The following is an 18925-nucleotide window of genomic DNA, read 5'->3' as shown; positions in this document are numbered from 1 at the left end:
GTAATTATGACTTCTGCACTTTCTTTATCAACGTGCATGGGCTCCCCCTCCTCTTCCTCTGAGTAAGTGATGCGTGATGCGGTGTGTGTGTGCGTGTGCGTGTGCGTGTGCGTGTGTGTGTGTGTGTGTGTGTGGCAGGAAGCCTGTACGACCTGCTGTAACATCGCTCGCCTCCCCGAAAGCATGTGACCGTGTGAGCGCAGCCTCTCTCTGCAGACAGACCCAGGCAGACACATTGAGAAAACTTGTGACCACCGCAGCAGCAGCAGCAGCTCTTTACAAAAGCTAAAACCAGGGCTTCACTGGCCATCACTTCTTCATCTCTTCAGCTCTCAGCCACACAGACAACAACATGGATTGCGGGATTTTCACCTCCAAGACCGTCCTCCTCTTCCTCAGCTTGATATTTTGGGTGAGTTGCGGTTTTATTTACCAATCCTCCACATGCAGGGATGATCATTTGGACTGATGCTGACCAGAATGAGGGCAGTTAAAAATTTGTTAGGCACCTTAGATTTTTCTGTCGCTTTTTTTTTATTGATTTTCACACAGTACCTGGTACACACCTTTGAAGCCTGTCCTAGTTTTCCACTCAGCTCATTCGCCATCATTGTGCTGTACTTCGTTTTTCAATTCAAGGAAAGGAAAATTCAATGTTTCAAAATCATGTGAAATTCTACCAGATATGGAAGAACCATGTCCAATTGGATGGAGCCTTATCATTTAAAGATTGACTTTAGAGTTTAGGTATCTGGCTTGATTTCATGTTAAAGGTAGGATCCATGTTGTTGGCACACATTTCTCTCTCTGATCCTTTGTCCTCTCTGCTGACAGCTCGCCTCTGTCTTCTATACAGTCACAGAAAATCCGTGTTGAAAAGAGCGAGTCAACTTTTCTGCCAGTCTGAGGCTGATGTCTGTGTTATTAGATTACTGTGACAGAGAACAGGCCTGCTTTGTCTCTGTGTGTTTGAAACACAAGGAAAGTTTGTCTTTAATTCAGTATCCTACTCACTTATTCTTCATCTTTCACCAAATATAATTTTTTTTTAAATTAATAAGTGTGATTGTGATTGATCAGTCCGTCCTGAAAATCTATTTATTCACTCACCCCAGATTCCAGAGTCGGTGTTTCTAGTTTTTCCACAAACAATACACGCCACTTCTTAATATCTTTTGACAAACATTGGTCATACACAGGCTCTTGTTGCAAAGCAGCAAAAGCATGACTGTTATCTGGTTTTCTTAAAAAGCAGCAGCTCAGTCATGTAGATTTTCAATTCTAAACGAATCAAGCAGAGTCTGTGTGAAGAATTAAACAGAGCTGAAACTCTCAGTGTTCTTCTTTTAATAATGAGGTCACAGTCTGACATGTCAGCAGAACGGGATCAACCTTTTTTCTTTAGTTATCTCCAGTTTAGATTTGCTGATTATCGAGCTCTTAAGAAAAGATCAGCGAGAGGGCACACACTTAAACCAGATTAACAGAAACGATGGAAAAATGTTGACGGCTGATTTAAAAAAATCATCCTAATTCAAATCAAAAAATTGAATGATCCTTTAAACTCTGCCTGACCTGTTGTATCTTAATCAGAATCATATCATTCGACTCAATTAGACAAATGTTTTCATCCCTCATGGGGCAATTTGTTTGGAGCAGCTCAGACATGAGGACATAAACACAGAAAGAAATAATAACACTGAAGAGCAAACATGGAATAAAATACCATCTTTGTTAAATACAGTTATTTAGAAGAATGATAATTGAATAAAGAAATCCATAATCATTGAGCTAAAGGCTGTCAAAATGTTTCGATACTTTTTGATACCATTGTTTGAACATTTACAATCTGCATTACTTAACTTAACTTACTTTAACAGAATCATGATTGTGAAGTTTTAATAAATGTAGACGGGGTTTTGGAAAGGAATGAATCCATCAAAAATTGCAAGGAAACTCTCGTACAATGTCTAAATTGCTCAAATACATTGACAATGTTTCAGTTCTGAAATGTTGCCAATTACCATAAATATCCACAGTTTACACTGCAAGAAATTGCTTCCTCGTGTCCGGTGCCTCGGACTTACTTCTTTCTTTGCCTTCACTGATCAATATTGTTTTTCTGAACGAGGGTGATATATTGGATGGATTTATTGAACAAGTAACTCACTTAACTATTGGAGAATTTTGGTTTGACCTGTAAGTGCTGTTATTGTAATCAGTTCACCTGGTTGTGAAAGGCTCCTAAAACAAATAAATAGTGTTATTCATTAAGTGGAAAATCAAAAGTTTCAAAGGTTAAGTTGCTCTGTCTGACTGTTTAGAAGCATGTGAGCAGAGACGTTATGGCGGCTTTGGTTCCCTGATTGGAAAAAACTTCCAACATGTCTGCCCCCCTTGGACTCATTCAACGACACAGAACGAGTGTGCTGTGCTCTGAAGTCATCCCCACACATCGAGAAACATCCCCTCAGAGGCGGCTCACATTCCTCAGAGGTGGCACCGTGCTTTGGCGCTGCACGTTGTGTAAGCCTCTTTGTGCTGCTTCTTAGGCACAAGATCAGAATTTCTGAAAAGATTAAGGGGGGGAGCCGTGGGGAGGAGGTGAGGTGGAGGGGTCGAGCAAACTACCCCTGAAGGGATCCCGTGACTGTGGAGGGGTTTAAGAGAAGTGAGTCATGAGGATGAAGTGGAGGATAAATGATTGTTAGGCCCAATGAAAACCAAAACCGCACTCATACGAACAGAGACGAGCACACTGTGTATAACCCAGCTCATCACAAGGGAAGTAATACTAAAAATGACTCTAATCTGAGACGAGGAACTTCTCCTTTTTTAGTGAGTCGTACACTGTCATCTTTTGGCCATCATTTTCCACCGACCTCTCATGCAAAGGAAAATGTAGCTGATTACAAATTTCCTTAAAAATCTATTTTTCCACCCATAAACAAAGCCTGTTTTTCAGTGTAATCTTATTTGCAGTCCAGACTCAGATGTGTTTTTTTTTATTTTATTTTACAGGATTTGATGCCTTAGCAGTAAGTTTTAGTTTTTGCACTTTTCGCACAGCGAGCAGAGTTTGAATCTGCTCTGATATAGTGAGGTTCAAAGGCCAAAGAGAAGTCATGAGTGCTGATAACGAGATAAATACATCAGAGCATTTGTTTGTTTTTCTTCACAGCTGCCTCTGTTCTTCAGCTCTTTATTTCTATTTGATTATAAATGACTATTACCTTTAAAGAATAGACTTTATTTTTGTAGCGTATGTATGGCTTAGCACATTTCCATACTTTGCCCATCTATGCCCCTTTCAATAGTTTCACTATTAAAACATTTGCAATCATCATAAGACTCTGTAAGTTGTTCTAGGTATAAAGCAACACATCCTTCTTAACTGAAAATGGTTTAACTGTTCACAAATGTATCTGCTGATTCCTTTTTTAATTACAGAACATTATTTAATAGCCACTCAGCGTTGATCAATGAGCAAAAACTCTCCTATTTTACTGCTCTACTTATTTAAGCCTGCACCAAAAGAGTGATTACTTATTAGGTAATTCATTATTCAGCTTCAAAACCTCGGCTTTGGATTTAAAAAGAAAGTGGAGCAGAAAACAAACGCACTGATACAGCTGAAGGGATTTACATTATGATCTGAGTTTTAAATAGTTAAAATGATCTTTTCTCAACTATCCATAAAATTTATGGCCAAAAGAAAAGAAAGGCAAGAGTACATTACCTCCCATCTACACACAGTCATATGACCGATGAGCTCACTGCTGAGGCATGACTTGTGGTCATGATGATGGTGTGACTGACTGCAATACAGACAGGCAGCGACCTTTTTACAGCATGTGTGCAAAGCATGGATCCCAGCAGCAGACAATGAACAGAGAACAAAATCTCTTTATTCATTAGCAGAGACCGTTTCAACAAGTAGCTTTGACCTTAAAGTTATTAAGATTGAATTTAAATGTCTCGACTAAATGTAGGCTAGCCACGTTCAAACCATCCACACAATCTAACTGACTCAAATCTTAAATATTTATGAATGGATGTGTCATAATCTTGTATTTCCTTTCAGATTCTTCAATTCAGCCTGAACAAAACTGAGCAAAGATAAATCCTTTCACAAGCGAAAAGTTTCTAAATTGGTTTATGCTCTAAGGCTGAGGTTGTGTTTTTTGTCAAAGGACAGCGGGCGGGCTGCGGGCTAGATGTATTTAGCTCAAATGATCAGCAAATCAAGAAGACTTAAAAGGACTGTGTGACTGTGTCAATCATTTACCCTACAGACATGTATAGAGGAGGATGCTACAGTGGTTGGGCTGTAAAAAGTTTGCCCCATTACATATTATGACATTTAGTATTATGTTGAGTTGCTACTTTATGGTCCACCAAAATTTAAAACAACATAGTCAATAATTCGAATGATAATTTTCTCATTTTAATAGTAAGGGAGGTCTCAGCCCATTGATACCTTTCTCCTTTAAACACACCACAGAGACAAAACAAAGACCCCATGACCGATCCCTTCAGTTGTATCAGTGTGTGTTTGTTTCTGCTCTCTTTTTGAAATCCCAAAGCTTCTTGAAGCGGAGTGATTAATTACCCACTCATTATTAGCAATTTTTTAGAGCGGACTTCAATAAGCCGGGCAGTAAATTAGAAGGGTTTGCCTTAATCTAGTTCACAGCTCAATGCTGGGCAGTTGTGATACAATGTTGTGTCATTAAAAAAGGAAATTGCTGAGATGAATGTAAACTAGTTCATTAGTTTCACTACTACTAAAACTGAAACGGTTTTCTAATTTAAAGTGAAAATACAGGACATTCTGTGCATTTAACAATTCTTCATTCTGAAGGGCATGCTTCTCCTCACCTTAAAGCTCTTGTTAGGCGTTTAAGGCTGGTTATGAAACTGAGTGAAATCCCTGATCTCTCTTTATGAGCTACAAAAGCAAATGAGACCATCAGCGGAACGATTGATTACTTTTTGATAGTAATTCTTAATACCCATAACCACTGCCGTGGGCTGTGTGGCAAGATGGAATCAGTCACAGCTCTCTGCAGAAACAGCCTTTTTTTTTAAAAGCAAAGAGTCATTGTGATACTTGCTGTGATATTTAACTTTAGAGTATAAGATTTGTCAGCAGAAACTGTACTTAAACATATACAGGAGATATGAGGAGTCCCTTTGCCCACAGGGGGCGCCAAAACCGTCAGGAGCTTTAACCATTCTGCTAACTTGGCGAATATAAAGTATGTAAACCCTTTGTTGTGTGAAGTATATTTAAAGCAGGGGTGTCCAAAGTGCGGCCCGGGGGCCATTTGTGGCCCTTGAGTGTATTTTTTGTGGCCCTTGACTTCAATCGAAGAATCAGAAGATTTTGGCCCCAGGCCTCATCAGATGGCATATTTCATTCTTTTTTTTCTTTTTCATGTTCGCGAGGGAGACCTATAAAAGCCTGACTATTCTTTCCAAAAAATTAGAACACAACAGTTTCCCACTGACATTAGTTATTGTGTATTTACATTATTTTTTGAAGAGGTCAAAATCCCAAAATTTCCTTCCAATATTTAAAAAAAACCAAAAAAAACCCTGTGGCCCGTGAGCGATTCTAACGCGACAATTTTGGCCCACAAGAAAAAAACTTTGGACGCCACTGATTTAAAGGTTTCTCCTCCTCCACAGGCTGCAGGAGCGTTGATGGCCTACGTCGGTGCCTACGTGATCAAGAGTTATGACAACTTCAACAACTTCATCCAGGACAAATACACTCTGATCCCAGCGGCGATCATTATTGGCGTCAGCGTTGTCATGTTCATTTTTGGTCTGCTGGGATGCTTCGCGACGATCCGGGAGTCCAGAGTCGGCCTTAGCTTTGTAAGTGTGTGTGCTTGATTGTGTTTGTTTGTGTGTGTGGATCCATACTGTTTTTTTTTTTTTTCAAATGATGTGCTCCTTCACTCTCATTATATTTCTCTACAGTTCTTCCTGTTCATCATGGTGATCTTTGTGGCGGAAATTGCTGCTCTGGTATTCAGCTTCATCTATCAATACAAGGTGAGTCACAGATTCTGTATGTTCTCTGTCACGCACATTGTTCTCTTCGGATGGACGATTAGACTCTCTTACTTTGATTCCTACTTTTGTTGTGTGTGCAGATCAGCGGGGACCTGCAGCGCTCCATGAGTGACGTCTTTGATGGCTATGATGGAGAGGACGCTGAGACCAAAGCTGTGGACTATCTGCAGACTCAGGTTAGTGTTTCGTTCAACACTTTTAAAATAGATCTCTTTTTTTAGCTGCTCTTTCACTCTCAACACCTGCTTTGTTTATCTTCCAAAGTTACTTTCATTTCCTTCTTTTGTTCTTTCATTTGCTTTCAGCTTTGTCTCTTCTGACTTTTCAGACGATCTTAAGAAGGTTTAGACACAGAACAAATTTACATTTTTGTTAAATGTCCGTACTCTTTTTCTCTCTTTAAATTAGATGTATTTATAATCTCTACATTTTTTCTTTCAAAGTTTTCTTGTGTTTTTGAATAATTTATTTTAAAATCAATAGTTCTCCTTAAACTAAAAGTAGGCGGCTGTTGTTTTCTCACTGCTTGTGTTTGACCTGAATATCAGCAAAGTTTTAGAGCTAGATTACAGCACTTCCATAACAACACGTTTTCTAATCCCAGATTTGAGACAAGAGGAGGGAATTTGAGTTAATCCACAGTTTCTCTCTGCCTCAGATATGGGTATTGGTAGCAGAAAACTGATCTTGTTTTTCTGTTGTGTTTTTTACCTTTAAATGAAGGTTTTCTTTCACTTTTTACCTGAAGTGAAAGAAAACTTCCTGAGAGAGATGCTCCTCAGAAAAGGTTGAAGCTTTTTTTAACACAGGCTTACACACTATAGGTTGAGGATAAGTGATGGGACAACATATTTATAATATACAACAATATCTTGTTCTGACTTGTGGTACAATTAACCAAATTCTGGGGCCAAGTGCTGAAATTTTGATTTTCCTGCCAATTTGACTCTACTTCCTTTATGTCTGACGCCACTGTAAATTCTCCCCTTTCATTGAGTAATGCCCACTGTGCTAAGATATACTGCGAGTTTAAACATCTTTTCTCCCTCATGTGGTCTTACTCCTGCATTTAAAGAGTAGTATATTTGTCAGTAAATAAAGCTTGATTGAAAGACCCTTCAATTAAAGTCAAAGAGTGACCAGCAGAAGTGGGCTGAGCGTCTCACGAGCTGTGGGTCTGCTGTGGAAGAATGGAGATTGTCTTTGTACTGTAATTTTTCATAATGCCTCTTTTTGTCAACTATTCAGATATTGATTTTTCTGTATTAACTGCTGTCTGTTTTATGTTCGTCTCTGTACAGTTGCAGTGCTGTGGGGTCAGAAATTACACCAGCTGGTCCAGCACAACCTGGTATGCTAACCACAACAACACTGTGCCTCTGAGCTGCTGTAAAAACGAAACCTTGGCACAGTGCACAGGCAGACTGGACCAACTAGACCTGCTTAACACTGAGGTAACTCACACAAACAAACATGTCGCCTTTTTTTATGATGATTTGGATTTTAATTGCCAGATTGATGTGTGCTCATGTGGATTCACTGTTTGTGTGCATGTATTGCAGGGTTGTGAGTCTAAGCTGGAGGTCCTCCTACAGGATGTGTTGGGTTATGCCATGCTGGTTATCCTGGGCTTTGCAATCGTCAAGGTAAAAGAGCTTAAACGTCACTCAGAATCAGTATTAGTGCACACCTCAGGGAGCTACATGTCGACACATGCACTTTTTAAGCAGATAAATAAATATATTTCTCTCCTCTGGAGAGCATGTTTGTTCTTCTAACCTAGCTCTACTTGTTTTCAAGTATTTTGTGTTGGGGCTTATAATACTGATTAATTCAACTTGATTGCCTGTCTTCAATCCCACTTGTGTTTCATTTCAATGATAACGATGTTGAGGGGTTCTTTTTAAACAGAAGCAGGTGAGTTGATGCCTGACCTCAGAGATCACCCTATAAGGAGAAAAAAGATCTGAACTGAGTGACCTCCTGATAACGCAAAATCTTTCACAGAGTTAATCAAATTTGTTGTATTTAAATAGTGGCCATTAAAGTACTTCAGCTTGTAACAGCTGAGCGGGTTCAGTGGTGCCTGTTTGGTTTTAAAATCTCAAAAACTGAAGTTGAGTTTAGCTTTTGACTCAGTATTTTCTTTGAAGGTACAAAGCCTCTAAGAAATAAGGAAAACATATCTAGGACTTAAAATAGACAAAAGAGCAGTGAGCCGCACATAATCATTCAACAAACACTGCATCATCGCAAACAATAAAGCGTTTTCTCCCACAAGTTTCAGAAGTCTGAGTTTTGTGTCACACCAACAACAAAAAACTCTGCAGTTATTATGCTGTAAGAAACGGAGTCAAGTACCTGTGTCTGATCACTTCTCTCTTCACCTTTGCAGTTCTTTGGGATGCTGAGTGTGTGTGTGATCACCTGTCGAGCCGGCAGTCGGAGGAGTGGCTACCAGCCGCTATATGCCTGATACACCTCCTGCAGCCACCACACCTCCTCCTGTTGCTTGACAAGCTTTGCTGACCACTTAATCAGCAAAGTGCAGAATCATCCAGACAGAACATTGTACAAATCTGAGTTTCTTTGTTTATGACATATATTATGTAGAAAAGTCTTAGTCGAAAGGAGGTCACGGAAAAAAGAATATTCCTCCACTAAAAATACAACATCAATGTTTCTCAAAGTTATTAAATAATTTAATTGAATATAAACATGGAATTCAATTTGATTGTTAGTCTTAATTTTCCTATTTGGAGATACCTGTGTCCTCTCTCAGCCCAGGTGAGGCCTATATGTGTGGTAGGACACAGTTGGGAGACATTTAGATTAAATAAATTGTTGATCCCTGAAGTATTTAGTTTCTGTCTTTAAGCTAGCTAGTTTCTTAAACTGTCTGGAAACATGGTGCAAAACTGTGACACGAATAGAGAGGAAATGTAGCTGAAAAGGAAAATATATATTTTGAACATCACGGTGCTTACTTGTATATCTCGCCGTGCCGTCTCACTCTGCTGCGTTCATGTAGATATTCTGTAAAAGAACAATATTGTTTGGCATATATTCAAGGTTCAAATTAAAGCTTTATATTCAGCTTTTAGTGATTATGAGCAAAAGGACAGCGGTTATATGTCTGGTATTTAGGTGTGTATAAGTGTATATGCAATTTAAACTGTATTGAATAACATTAATACATAGAATGACTTTGGTTGTGTTTATTTCATTTCTAAATTAAACAGCTGAAAATGTTCAACTTTTATGGGCTTTTTTCTGTTTCTTTTTTTTTAATCTTATGACATTAAAACTATGAAAGCTTTGCATGTCACATGTTGACATTTTTTAAGGGAAAAGAAAACAGTTCTATCTAAACCTGTGGTATTTTTAGAGTCTATGGTTTGAATTCATCTCTATAGTATCTGTATTCAAAAACACACAGAGAGCATGACATTGAACGTGACCCCTGCCTGTTATCTGTCACCTCCTGACTCTGCTGATAAAGAGGCTACTCGACCCGTTCAAACAGGAGATAAGAGCGTTCACTTTACATAAAACCATGACAGTGTTCAAAAAGATAAACAACAACATAAACTTGTATACTCATATACATGGCAACTGCAGACTATAGATATAGTGATCACTCATCCATTGATAAGGGCGATAAGATTCACCTGAAATCACCCAATAGTGTGAAAAGATCCTTTGGCTTTTTAAATTAGGTGCAGTAACAAAGAAGATCCCACAGATGGTGCTAGAGAGCCTGTTCTGTTATCTGAACAAACAGGTGTGATTGTGAAGAAACCCAAAAAACCCTTAATTTTATTTTTATAAGAAGTTAGTAAAAAGTCCATATTTTGTCATTTAGTTTGAATATGTATATTTTGAAGGACAAAAACCATGACTGCACAAACCTGGGATTATGTGAAGGGTTTTTTTCTGAGATCTCAACATGTCTTTCTTATCTGTGTATAAAAAAAGCTGGTTTTCCTGTGATAATAAATACAACAAATCAGTCTTGTCATATGAAGATATCGTTTTAAACATCTAGCAAACAAAATAACAGGTGAGTCTCTATGTTGAGCGAGACCACAACATGCTTCCATTTCTCACACTAGAGGAGGACTTAGTGTATTTTCTATGTTTGTTTGCTTTTGCCACTCTGGGGATCCCATAAGAGAACAGAGAAATCAAATTTGCAGTTTGGATGGATGTCTGCTTAGGGCTTCGGTAGTTTTTAAAAAGTGTTATTATTTCCAAAACTTACAATGACTTTTGAATTCTTATTCCTCATCTTAATATTGAGATCAATCTTAATGTGATTATAATTTGTGTGCGCTCCCTAATGACTTCCAGTGATGTAATTGATTTCCCCCCCTTCCTCAGTGTGTGTCTCATAGCTTTCCTCTGCATATCTTATTCAGGGCATATCCTCTCTGCTTCAGGCCGTGTTGACATTTAGACAGGCTGCTTCTTTTCAGAGCACACACACACACACACACACACACACACACACACACACACACACACACACACACACACACACAGATAACCTTGTCAACTGTGAGAGCTGTTTTTCTTCCTCAAACTGTCTCTCTTTGGCTCTCTTGTCTGTTTATCTCGGGGTGTTTGTGTCAGTTTCACAGCTCACCTTTCCTCTTTTGTCAAGAACCTTTTTTTTTTTTTTTTTTTACCTGTTTTCTGTTTTACACTTTTGCTGCATCTGTTTCCCTACCAAAACGTCCCATCTGTTTTCCGTGCTCTTTTTTTTCTCAGCTTCGATCACGAGTGTTAACCCTTGATATGGCAGTGAGGGAGAGGGCCATTTCTCAGTAATGCTCTTTCTTTGAATAATACAAATCAATCTGAACATAACAGCTGTTTTTTTTGGTACGTTATCAGTCACCAAACAGATTTTTATAATTGGTTATGTGTTTTCACTTAAGAATTGGAAGCTATGAAGGCAGTGAGATAAGGGACACCTTCAGGTTTGGACGATTATCAAGATATCCTTCTTCAAACATGACATGGGGCCTTAAAGTGTTACTGTATCGTGACAGCTGCATTGTTTTATTGCTTGGTTTAAAAAGAAATCTTCAATTTTCTTTGTGTTTTAAATTAGTTGTGTCCTTCAGTAGAGATTGGCTCAGTATGATGATGGATGTTGGTACAAAGCATTATTTTATGTTTTGGTATTTTTCTCAGCTTTGTTGGGTGACAGGGAAAAAAAGACCTTCTACCCCAGCTAACTCTTTTTCTTTTGTATGTTATTCCAGTGATTCGTTCATGGGTTCTAGGGAACTCTTAAATCTCTTCAGCTCTTAAAACAGTTCCCACAAACATATAGACTTAAAGAGAATTCTGCCTTTTTTTCATACATTTAAATATGAGAGTTGTAGTTCTTCAGATGCACTGGCTGTAGTCCTTTAAATACCCTAACCCATGATATGTGTAGTTCTTTAAATGTAGGATCCGTGAATATATACTTAACATAAATCCATTAGAGAAACATGTGAAAGCCTCATGAGTGGATGACCTCATGGTTGGGTCGCGCCCCATGTGTGGACGCTGCCCGGATTCGGGTCCCACCTGTGGCTCCTGTGTTGTTCCTCACTCGCTCCCAGTTTCCTACTATGTCAACTGCCCTTCCCATATTTTACTGTCCTATCAAAAGGAAGCAAAAAAGCTCTCACTGGATAGGACGGTAAATATTTCTTGTGACTTTTAAAGAGAAAAAAACAAAATCAAGTGTCATGTTACAACTCCTATGTTGATCCATTTTTTGGATCAAGGATAGAGATCCATTCATGATTTTAAAAAAAGAAGCATGTTGCTGTTATTCCCTGTCTGATAGAAACCACCTTGTTCATTCCTCACCTTCTTGCATCTTTGGGGTAAAAAAAACGAAGAAGTGAAAAGTAGATTTACTGAGGTGAGAGCTGAGTGTGCGTATGATTTAGCATTGTAGCAATTTCTATTCCCCTATGAGTCATCTCTGCACACCTACAGATGTGTCCTCGCCTGTCTCCCTCGCTCTTCTTCAAGGCCATTAGCCAAAAATGTAGTGCAGACACACGCACACGCCAAATGAGCCCACAGAGCCAGATGTTGTCACAGGGAAATTACAAACTAACCCCTTATTTATTCATCTCCTCTCCTACCAGAACAGGGGTCTTTTTGGAGGGAGGTCACCTGAGGAGGACGCACAAACTGTTGCTGCTTGCGCTGTGCTGGAGGAGGCAGGTGCTTTCTGTGTGTGAGTGCGTGTGTAGAGAGAGAGAGAGAGAGAGATTTGAGAAGTAATTTCCTGCATGACACATGAAACACTTCCAATATTAAACACATTTTCTGGATTTCTTTTGTTTTGGTTCATATCTTCCATCAAAAGAGAAACAAAGAAGCATGCTTACCACAAATACTTAGACTGATCTGCATCATATAAAAGATTTAAGGGATGTTTTCTTGCTTCTTTGGGGAAAAAAAGCAACATCTCTCCAGAGAACCAGGGCAGCGTCAAGTTAATGTTTGAATTGTCAGCAAAATATCAGGACCAAGGAGCAAGTGCTGATGACAACACATGTGCCTGTGTTTATGCGTGTGTTTCCACCACCTTCGTGTGCGTTGTCTCCATTTGTCAGATGGTATCAGTGTTAATTAGAGGGAGCAGAAAAGCAACCGAGGTGCTGAGAACAAAGAAGCCAAGGAATCTAATTAGCATCAGTAGTTTAATAGTATAATCCATATTATCTTTTATTTCTTAACTTTATCTTCACTGCTTTACAAGAGGAAAACAAGAAGCCTGATTGCTTTTTCTACCACCTAGTTTTTTTTCTTTCTCTTAACCTTTTTTTCCCATTCTTCTTTTTCTGTGCTTGTATTTTTCCCTGCCTATTCTTTAAGTTTATCCACTATGGAATTTCTTTCAAGCGGTGGTGTTTAAAAGATGCAGGAAATCAAAAGATGCAGGAAATCAGATCTAGTTTTTGGCTAACCTCCAGCAGCTAATGATTTTCCCTCTATACTGTATGCCCAACAACAATTGCATTGGAAGCACCAAAAATCACCTCACACTTTCCTTGTAGGTAGCTTCAGGAATTTAAATCACAAAAACCCACACAGGTGGTTGTAGCTGAGCTGGTATGTTGGAGCACAGTTTTATTTTCTGCCATCTCATCTTGCTGTACATAATGGCAGGTTTTGATATTGCATTGTTTCAGAAGCTTTGTCAGTGCTGTAAAATCACAATACTCCCAGGAGACAGCAGGTCGATTGATTAATGCCTTTGCGGTTTAGATACACTTTCAAAGTGTTCTTGTGCTCGTCCCAGAAATCAGAAATTGGATTTCATCTTCAAAACAGGCTTTATTACATTTTCCTACAGCTTTGTAGCTGAATAAAAAACACCTGCTCTGACACAGGAGCAAGAAAAGTATTTGACAATTTCCTTTCCTCTATATTTCTTTTGTAAACATAATGCACACCTGGAAAATGTCAAATTCAAAGCCCAAAACAGCTTACGTCCAGAGCTGTTGTTTGTGACAGAATGAGCATTTTTATGTCACTTTAAAGCTCTTGTCAGTGGGCCTTTTGGTTCTGCCGATTTTGGCGCCCCCCTGTGGACAAAGCAGTGCCCCTTATCTCCTTTTTTCCTCTACATGTTTAAGTTTGGTTTCTTTTCCATTTTCATAAAGAAATATCATCCTGCTTTCGAAAATGCTGTTTTTGCATTGGGCTGTTACTCGCCTCATCCAACACCTATCCCACAGCAGTGTTTACAAGCATTACTCATAACTATAGACAAATAATACGTTTTGTCACTAATGGTCTTGTTTGGTTCAAAGAGCCATGAGAATTAATTTCAGACTGTTTCATAACCTGTTAAAACTCCTCATGGGGAATTTAATTCCCCCATAAGCAGAAGCTCACTGATCACATCCTCCTCTCTGGAATCACAAAGGAACCACTGACCCGTCCTCCAATGCCCTCATTTAGAAAATGATTAATCAGATTCTGCATCACACTGACATTTCATAAAGATTGGAGTGGTTTTATTCTTTCTTTTTTTTTGTATCGGTACCTGCAAGTAATTGTCATTAGGCTCAGCGTGCCCCTTTTAATCTGGATTTATTATTTAAGGTGACTCCTGAGTCTCTGTTCTGTCTGCTGCCTTTGTCCTCTTTGTTAATCTTGTTGCACCTCTGCATAATCATTATTAGATTGACCATCCTTCCTTGTCTATCTCTCACTGTACTGACACATGTTTAACCTAAACCTGAACTACTTCTATACCCCTCATTAACCTTTACTCCTGTGTCTTACTTTGCTTTATTTTGTTTCATAAAGTAAAGCGAGGATTAACTGTATCACTGACAGTTCTAGAGCTGTGATCACTCCTTTATAAGGCCTGATCAATAACACAATATACAATATATATGTTTTATATTATTCTTGTAAGAACATTATATTGTTTTGTTTTCTTTGCTCCATGACTCTTTGACCTTCTATAACCTGACTATAGCCTCGCTTTACTTCCCTCTTCGTTACACAGGCAGCAGGCTGGCTATATACTACTTATGGCTATATCAGACATGATATAGCCATAAGACTTTCCAAAAATTGGAAAAACGTGTGTTTCTGCTGCTGTTATGCTCTCTCTGTTTTCAGCCCACACAGAGGGCATCAAGGTCACAGTTTGTCTGAGATCTTTATTTATCTTTCTTTCACACTAATTTTGCTTTTCTGGGGTCTTTTAAAGAACTATTAGTAAAAGAAATCTTACCCTGAAATGACACATCACAAAACAACCCTGAAAAAAAAAATTTTTCAAGTGGCCTATTCACACTGCTGATTCAAGGCGCGAAATTTACGCCCCTGTGACTTTTTTTGACTTTAACATGAATGTCACAGAGGCGTAATGAGAGGGTGAAGAGAGATTTTCACTGTTGGTATGATACCAGTGAGGTATCAGGAGGCAGGACAGTGTCCATTGTGAAAAATGTGTTCACACATGCAGATATGTCAGAAACTTTTTGGGGAATTTTCTGCATGTGTAAATAGTTTAATATTGAACATAAAACATTATATCACTTTGTTATCAATGTTTTCTTTGACTGTAATTTGTAATTCCACTCATGTATGAAGCAATACAGCTTAGATCTTAAACATGCACACACTTTAAAAGACATAATAGTAACCTGATAAAACTCTTAACATGTGTTTTTTTTTCAATGTGAAATTATTTTCTATTAGAAGTTATTAGAATGAATTTTCTTTTTTCTTGTAATTAATTCAAATATTTCACCACATACACATTTATTTCCAGTGAAATCAGCCTCCTGCTTAAAGTAACGCATGCCATCTTTATATTCCCCTGTTTAATCTTACTGCATCTATGACAGTAACCATCGACAGTAAGGACAGATGTCTTTCACTTGAACAAATTGTAATTTCTCATTAGAGGTCCTTGACAATAGTGAACAAAGGTTCCTCTCTAGCCCTCTATTCAGGCACACTCGAACAAAGGTGAAGGACTCTTGTTAGAATGAGGACTATGATAATGATCAGAGGTAGAAGAACAATAAGCCCTCATATATCCTACTTGTGAGAAGTACTTTTGTAAAAACCATGCCAGGTAACTGAGGTGCTCCTGGGAGTTCTCCAGATAGAGAGGGGGGGGGGGGGGGGGAGAGAGAGAGAGAGGGAGATGGGTGCTTAATCACCCATGCTGCAGTGCGTGTGTGTGCGTGCGTGTGCGCGCGCGCGCGCGCATGTGCCTGTGCGAGTTTGTGTGAAGCCACTCAGGTCTTGTGTCTGGACCGGGTGATCCCTGTTATCCTGTGGCTCGCGGACACACAGCGGACTCTGAGCGAACTCTCTGCGGACAGTCTCCCACAGTCAGCGGCTCTGTAGCCTCCGCGGATCGTGCCTACCCGTACCGGCTGCTCACTGATTGTATCAACTGAATCACACACACAGAGACAAGAGAAGGAGAAGAAAGAACCAGGGATGTGGCTGTGTTTCACTTTCTTTGCCTCCATGGACCCGTACATCTAGCCTTTATCTCCCACATCTTCAGCTCGGATCATTGTCTGCTGCAGCTGTGTGAGTACGGTCGCTGTTGTTATCTTTCTTTCTTTCCTCCTCTTGTTTTGCTCACCGAACAGACACTGAAGATAAGATGATGTGACGCTAGATTGGAAGCAGAAAGAAGCACATGCCTGGCTTTACTTCTTTTTTTTTTCTCAATCAGTAAGAGGCAATATGTAGATAATAGATGCACTTCCATCGGAGTGTTTTTGTTCTGTCAGAGGGGCGTAACTGGAGCGCAAGTAGACACACAAAGGCAGCTGCATGAAGACAGTGTGCAGGGAGGATGCAGCGTTTTTACACTTCAACTACCTTGACGTCTGATGGGGAGTAAATTGAGTTGAAAGGAAAAACAGACTGTTAACCCAGTTAGGAACAGAGAAGCAGCTACTCAAAATACAAGATGAGTTCTTATTTGTTCTCTATACATTATATTGGCTGTACAGCAGCTTTTTATATTTCGCCCTTCACCTTTAGAATCTGAATCTGCTTTATTGGACAGGTATGAGAGCACATACACTGTTTTTACTCTGGATAACTTTGATCTAGATGTACAAGCAGTGAACAGCAATAATTATAGCAAACTATTGAGACTATTATATTAGCCTACACAAGACAACAGTGCAGTGGTCAGAAATACAAACAATGTTGGGAAAACAACAAGATAGTATGTAATTTTGTATCAGATGGGTTTACTGACCAGAGGTAGATTTATTTCACAGTGTTGATGTGAAAAACTGTGCATATAGGTTTATGACAGATGAGGGAATGAACCTGTGTCTTTATTTAAGGGTCTTTTTAAATTTCAATTTCAAGTAATGAGTAAGTTTTTAAAACGGGCTCAAAAATAGCAAATTATGATCTTTACTTAATTAAAAAAAAAAAAATCTTAATTCTATGCTGATGTCTGGTTGCATAACTGCAGAACTATGAAAAGTAAAGCACACCAAGCTGCCATCTCCAGTGGTTATGCATTATATATTAAGTTGGCCCAGTGCTGCGCCTCCCACCCAGCACTACTGTCAGAGCTCCTCTCCGCTCTCTTGTTCTTCTCACTTTACACCCTGACAGAGTAAGCCCGGACTGAGGCAAACACCAACATGTTCGTAAGTGTTTTAAAAGACAATTGCGTTCCAGTTATTGAGTGCACATCCTGATTTTTTGTAAGGGGAAAGAGAGGGAGAGAGTGAAAGCTTGAGTCTGCCTTCAGGCTTTTGACTGCAAAGAGATTTGTTCCATGGATTGATGGATTGTTTGTGTTCTTGCAGCCGTGGGATGCAGGGGTGACAGAAAGTCAATGCTTTTGATTTAAACCTTTAAGGGCGTGCAAGTGGGGCAAACAGAACTAAAACAACAGGTAGATAACTCACATTGCATTTGTGTGACTTTAAATGAGGCAAATTAAGTTTTTACTATTTGATGCAATCAAAAATGCATGAAGACATTTACTTAAAAAAGAACTGTCCAAATGGTCTAAGCGTCATATTAAAGCAGTGAATGACATGATAATCCTCTTTAAGTCAGCAGAGTAGATCGGGTTACACTGCCATTCAGTGTTATGTAACGCTAACTCTCTTGTGACAAAGCCCCATGTTTGCACACTGACTCTGTTGCTATCTTACGTCTGTTTCCCATTTCCTCTTTTCCTCCCCAGCATCATCATCATCATCAGCAGCAGCAGCAGCAGCAGCAGCAGATGTGTAGAGAGACACAGTTAATAGCAGGATCTTTTTCCACAGTGACCACAGCCTGATGCCGAAATCCCTACATTCATGAGATGGCAACAGGAAGCAGATTACTGAGGGATTAAACACGCACACACACACACACACACACACACACACACACACACACACACACCAACAGAAGGGCACAGTTACTGGATTTGTCCGCTGTCCAACTGAGGATCTCACTCTCAATGAACTCGTCTGACTGACTGATTGAGACTCTCTCTCTGTTATCATGGAAGAAGAGGAGGAGCCAACTGAGCCTCATTGAATTAAATTCACATAGCCCCTCCCCCTCCTCCTCCTCCTCGCCTTCCTCTCCTTCTCTCCTGGTTCACAAGCGAAGGCTTGGACTGGTCGATGAGGATTACGGATTTATGACAAACACAGCTGAGTGTGCAGAGAACGGGGGAGAGAGAGAGAGAGAGGAGTGCAGAGCCCAGTGTCCGCCTGGTGCTGTCCCATAATGCATCTCCACATGTAAGAGCAGGATCAGCCACACAGAGGGCTGTTACTATGGATACCCCTGCCCAGGGTAGTATTAATAAGACTTGCTGATATTTTGAATATCTGCACGTGACAGAAAAGATACAGGGAGAGATTTGAGGTTCACGCCTGCTGCAGCGCACTACAGTCTCAAATAAGATCAATGGAGCAGAGGAAGACACCATCATTAAGCATGGAGAGGAAAACTTGACAGAGAGAAATAGTTATTTTTAGCCAAAAGACATTTTTTAAAAGATTTATCGAAACCTGCAGCAACATTACTGATCTAACTGTGTTTGATTTAATTAAACGTTTTCTGCGTTTTGATTTGTTAGCTCAGATAGCCTTCTCCTAAAGGCCTGAAATGTTGTGTTCAGAAGCACATTAACCACTGCAGGTTCAGTAAAAAGGATGAGTCCTTCCGTCCTTCAGACTCATCCCACACACAAACAGAAGTCAAGAAGAAAATGATGCACAAAGAAACTTCTGATGCCTGGAGGAAAAAGCTCAGTTTCTAACTTGCCTGCAAAGATAATTTCCTT

The 18925-nt window shown here is 39.5% G+C and overlaps 1 protein-coding gene and 2 long non-coding RNA genes across 3 annotated transcripts; 2 read left to right on the top strand and 1 right to left on the bottom strand.

The window, feature by feature from the left end:
- Positions 1-140: 140 nt before the first annotated feature.
- tspan36 (tetraspanin 36) lies at positions 141-9347 on the top strand. Its single transcript, XM_079363273.1, has 7 exons — positions 141-412; positions 5695-5886; positions 5992-6066; positions 6168-6263; positions 7389-7541; positions 7650-7733; positions 8483-9347. Exons 1-7 carry the CDS (start codon positions 353-355, stop codon positions 8561-8563), a joined length of 741 nt encoding a protein of 246 aa, XP_079219399.1. The 5' UTR covers positions 141-352; the 3' UTR covers positions 8564-9347.
- LOC306836284 lies at positions 399-1290 on the bottom strand. Its single transcript, XR_013780754.1, has 3 exons — positions 1111-1290; positions 556-961; positions 399-471 (listed from the first exon to the last, which is right to left on the bottom strand). It is a non-coding gene; the product is annotated as an uncharacterized lncRNA (long non-coding RNA).
- A 6524-nt stretch (positions 9348-15871) lies between the features above and the next one.
- On the top strand, positions 15872-18917 carry LOC306822789. Its single transcript, XR_013778951.1, has 3 exons — positions 15872-16189; positions 17439-17527; positions 17825-18917. It is a non-coding gene; the product is annotated as an uncharacterized lncRNA (long non-coding RNA).
- The last annotated feature ends 8 nt before the right edge of the window (positions 18918-18925 follow it).

The sequence above is a fragment of the Symphodus melops genome (assembly GCF_947650265.1).
Source record: "Symphodus melops genome assembly, chromosome: 1".
Classification (NCBI taxonomy): Eukaryota; Metazoa; Chordata; class Actinopteri; order Labriformes; family Labridae; genus Symphodus; species Symphodus melops.
This window is presented reverse-complemented; position numbering and strand designations above follow the sequence as displayed.

Coding starts and splice junctions, on each gene's coding strand:
- tspan36 (XM_079363273.1), top strand. CDS start 353: ATGGATTGCGGGATTTTCACCTCCAAGACCGTCCTCCTCTTCCTCAGC. Junction 6,067..6,167: donor GCTTCATCTATCAATACAAG/GTGAGTCACAGA, acceptor TTGTGTGTGCAG/ATCAGCGGGGACCTGCAGCG. Junction 7,734..8,482: donor TGGGCTTTGCAATCGTCAAG/GTAAAAGAGCTT, acceptor TCACCTTTGCAG/TTCTTTGGGATGCTGAGTGT.